The 2500-nt window shown below is 51.1% G+C and overlaps 1 protein-coding gene across 2 annotated transcripts in view; it reads left to right on the top strand.

Annotated features, from left to right (window-relative positions):
- si:ch211-156j16.1 (uncharacterized protein LOC564557 homolog) overlaps window positions 1-2500 on the top strand; it is a 17152-nt gene that overhangs the window by 10635 nt on the left and 4017 nt on the right. Inside the window, exons 2-3 of one of the 2 annotated variants that reach the window (XM_062540775.1) lie at window positions 1-348; window positions 754-859. The exon at window positions 1-348 is cut by the window's left edge and continues 141 nt beyond it. In XM_062540775.1, coding sequence (XP_062396759.1) covers window positions 1-348; window positions 754-859 — 454 coding nt within the window. Of the gene's footprint in view, window positions 349-750; window positions 860-2500 lie in introns of both variants that reach the window. The other variant, XM_062540773.1, reaches the window with a different exon arrangement.

The following is a 2500-nucleotide window of genomic DNA, read 5'->3' as shown; positions in this document are numbered from 1 at the left end:
CGGAAGCAGCCGCCGTCGAGGAGACCGCAGCCGTCGCCGAGGTAACCGAAGCCCCTGCCGCCCCTGCCGCCGAGGAGGAAGTGGTCGCCGAGGCAACGGAAGAGGCCGCGGCTGAGGAAGAGGCCGCCGCAGCAGAACCCGAGGTCGTCGCGGAACCGGAGGTCACCGATGCTCCGGCTGCCGCCGCAGAACCCGAGCCAGAACCCGAGCCAGAACCCGAGCCAGAACCTGAGCCCGCAGCGGAACCTGAGCCAGAAGCAGAACCCGCCGCAGAACCCGCCGCAGAACCCGCTGCAGAACCCGAGGCAGCAGCAGAGGAGACGGACGAACAGGTCACGGTGGAGGAGGGTAAGGGAACACATACACACACACACACACTCACACACACACACACTCACACACACAATGTTCCTCTCCTCGCCATGGTCTCTCTCTCTCTCTCTCTGTAGAAGGCATGGCTTCAGGGCACACACACACACACACTGGCATAAACACACACAATCACACACACAATGTTCCTCTCCTCACCTGTCTGTCTCTCTCTCTCTGCAGAAGGCATGGGCTCAGGGAACACACACACACACACTGGAATAAACACACACACACACACAATGTTCCTCTCCTCACCTGTCTGTCTCTCTCTCTCTGCAGAAGGCATGGGCTCAGGGAACACACACACACACACTGGAATAAACACACACACACACACAATGTTCCTCTCCTCACCTGTCTGTCTCTCTCTCTCTGCAGAAGGCATGGGCTCAGGGCAGGTGGTTGGCATTGTGATCGGCGCTCTGATCGCCGTGATTGTGGTTATTGCGGTCATCGTGGTGGTGGTGCGGAGGATGGGCCAGTACTCGTAAGTATTTCCTGTCAGGTCAAAGGTCGCTTCCTGTTCGTTACTGCGTGTGGCCAGTGTGCTTGTCACACCATGCTGTGTGCTGGTCCTCTCCGAGTGAGTGTGTGTGTGTGTGTGTGTGTGTGTGTGTGTGTGTGTGTGTGTGTGTGTGTGTGTGTGTTTCCTCATGCAGGGACAACCTTCCTCCACAGTGTTTACATAGAACTCTTTTGGACGTGGTTACTAAGACAACACATCATAACAGAACGTGACACTTTGACACAGTTTGGTCCATTTGGGTCCATTTGGGTCCAGTTTGAGTTGTGGATCTGTCCAAGGTTTTTTCCTACATGTATGTCTATTCTAGGGAGTTTTTCATCGCCCCTGTTACTCATGGGCTCTCTTTGAATGTTTAACACTCTGTAAAGCGCCATGAGACATGTGTAATGTGAAATTAAATAGAAATAGAAATTGAAGTTTGGTCCAGTCCTCCTGATGGATCATCTGATGTGAAAAGAAGTTGAAAGAAAAGAGTTCCCACATGAGTGTGTGTGTGTGTGTGTGTGTGTGTGTGTGTGTGTGTGTGTGTGTGTGTGTGTGCGTGTGTGTGTGTGTGGTGTGTGTGTGTGTGTGTGTGATGACAAGAGGAACAGAGAGAGAGTGTGTGTGAAGAGGACAGAAAGAAAGAGAGAGACAGTGTGTGTGTGTTATGAAGAGATGGACAGAAAGGGTTGTGTGTGTGTGTGTGTGTGTGTGTGTGTGTGTGTGTGTGTGTGTGATGAAGAGGACAGAAAGGTGTGTGTGTGTGTGTGTGTGTGATGAAGAGGACAGAAAGGTGTGTGTGTGTGTGTGTGTGTGTGTGTGATGAAGAGGACAGAAAGGTGTGTGTGTGTGTGTGTGTGTGAGATGAAGAGGACAGAAAGGTGTGTGTGTGTGTGTGTGTGTGTGTGTGTGTGTGTGTGTGTGTGTGTGTGTGATGAAGAGGACAGAAAGGTGTGTGTGTGTGTGTGTGTGTGTGTGTGTGTGTGTGTGTGGGAGCTCTTATTCTTTCTTGTGTTTCTTTACTCCTCAGCCTGAATGCTTTGCTGATGCTATGCTGCATGCACTGCCTGTTGATATTCTGCGCATGTGTGTGTCACCCCTTCACCGGGTCTGGTATGTGTGTGTGTGTGTGTGTGTGTGTGCATATGTGTGAGTGTGACACTGTGGGATGCTGCATGTTAACGCACGCTCTTTCTTCCACCACAGGGCCGCTAAGAAACGCAAGCCAGAGAAAAAAGACAGCATCTTGATTTCTGTAATTGTTTCAGCTCAATCTCTTTGTTCCCGTTAATCATTTTAACACTGTGACCTTTGCCCCCCGAGGGGCGGGGCCTCCCGTGGTGTGACCCCTGACCTGTGATGTGACCCCCGTCAATACCCCACTGACATGCCATACCTCCACCCATAACTCCTACACTCTAAAACACACACACACACACACACACACACACACACACATCCACCCATAACTCCTGTACTGTATATCTAACACACACACACACACACACACACACACACACTGATCCATAACTCCTATACCGTATATCTAAAACACACACACACACACACACACACACTGACCCATAGCTCCTATACCGTATATCTAAAACACACAAACAC

The sequence above is a fragment of the Sardina pilchardus genome, chromosome 7, assembly GCF_963854185.1.
Source record: "Sardina pilchardus chromosome 7, fSarPil1.1, whole genome shotgun sequence".
NCBI classification, from domain to species: Eukaryota; Metazoa; Chordata; class Actinopteri; order Clupeiformes; family Clupeidae; genus Sardina; species Sardina pilchardus.
The sequence above is the reverse complement of the archived record's forward strand: the minus strand, read 5'-3'. Positions and strand labels throughout refer to the sequence as shown.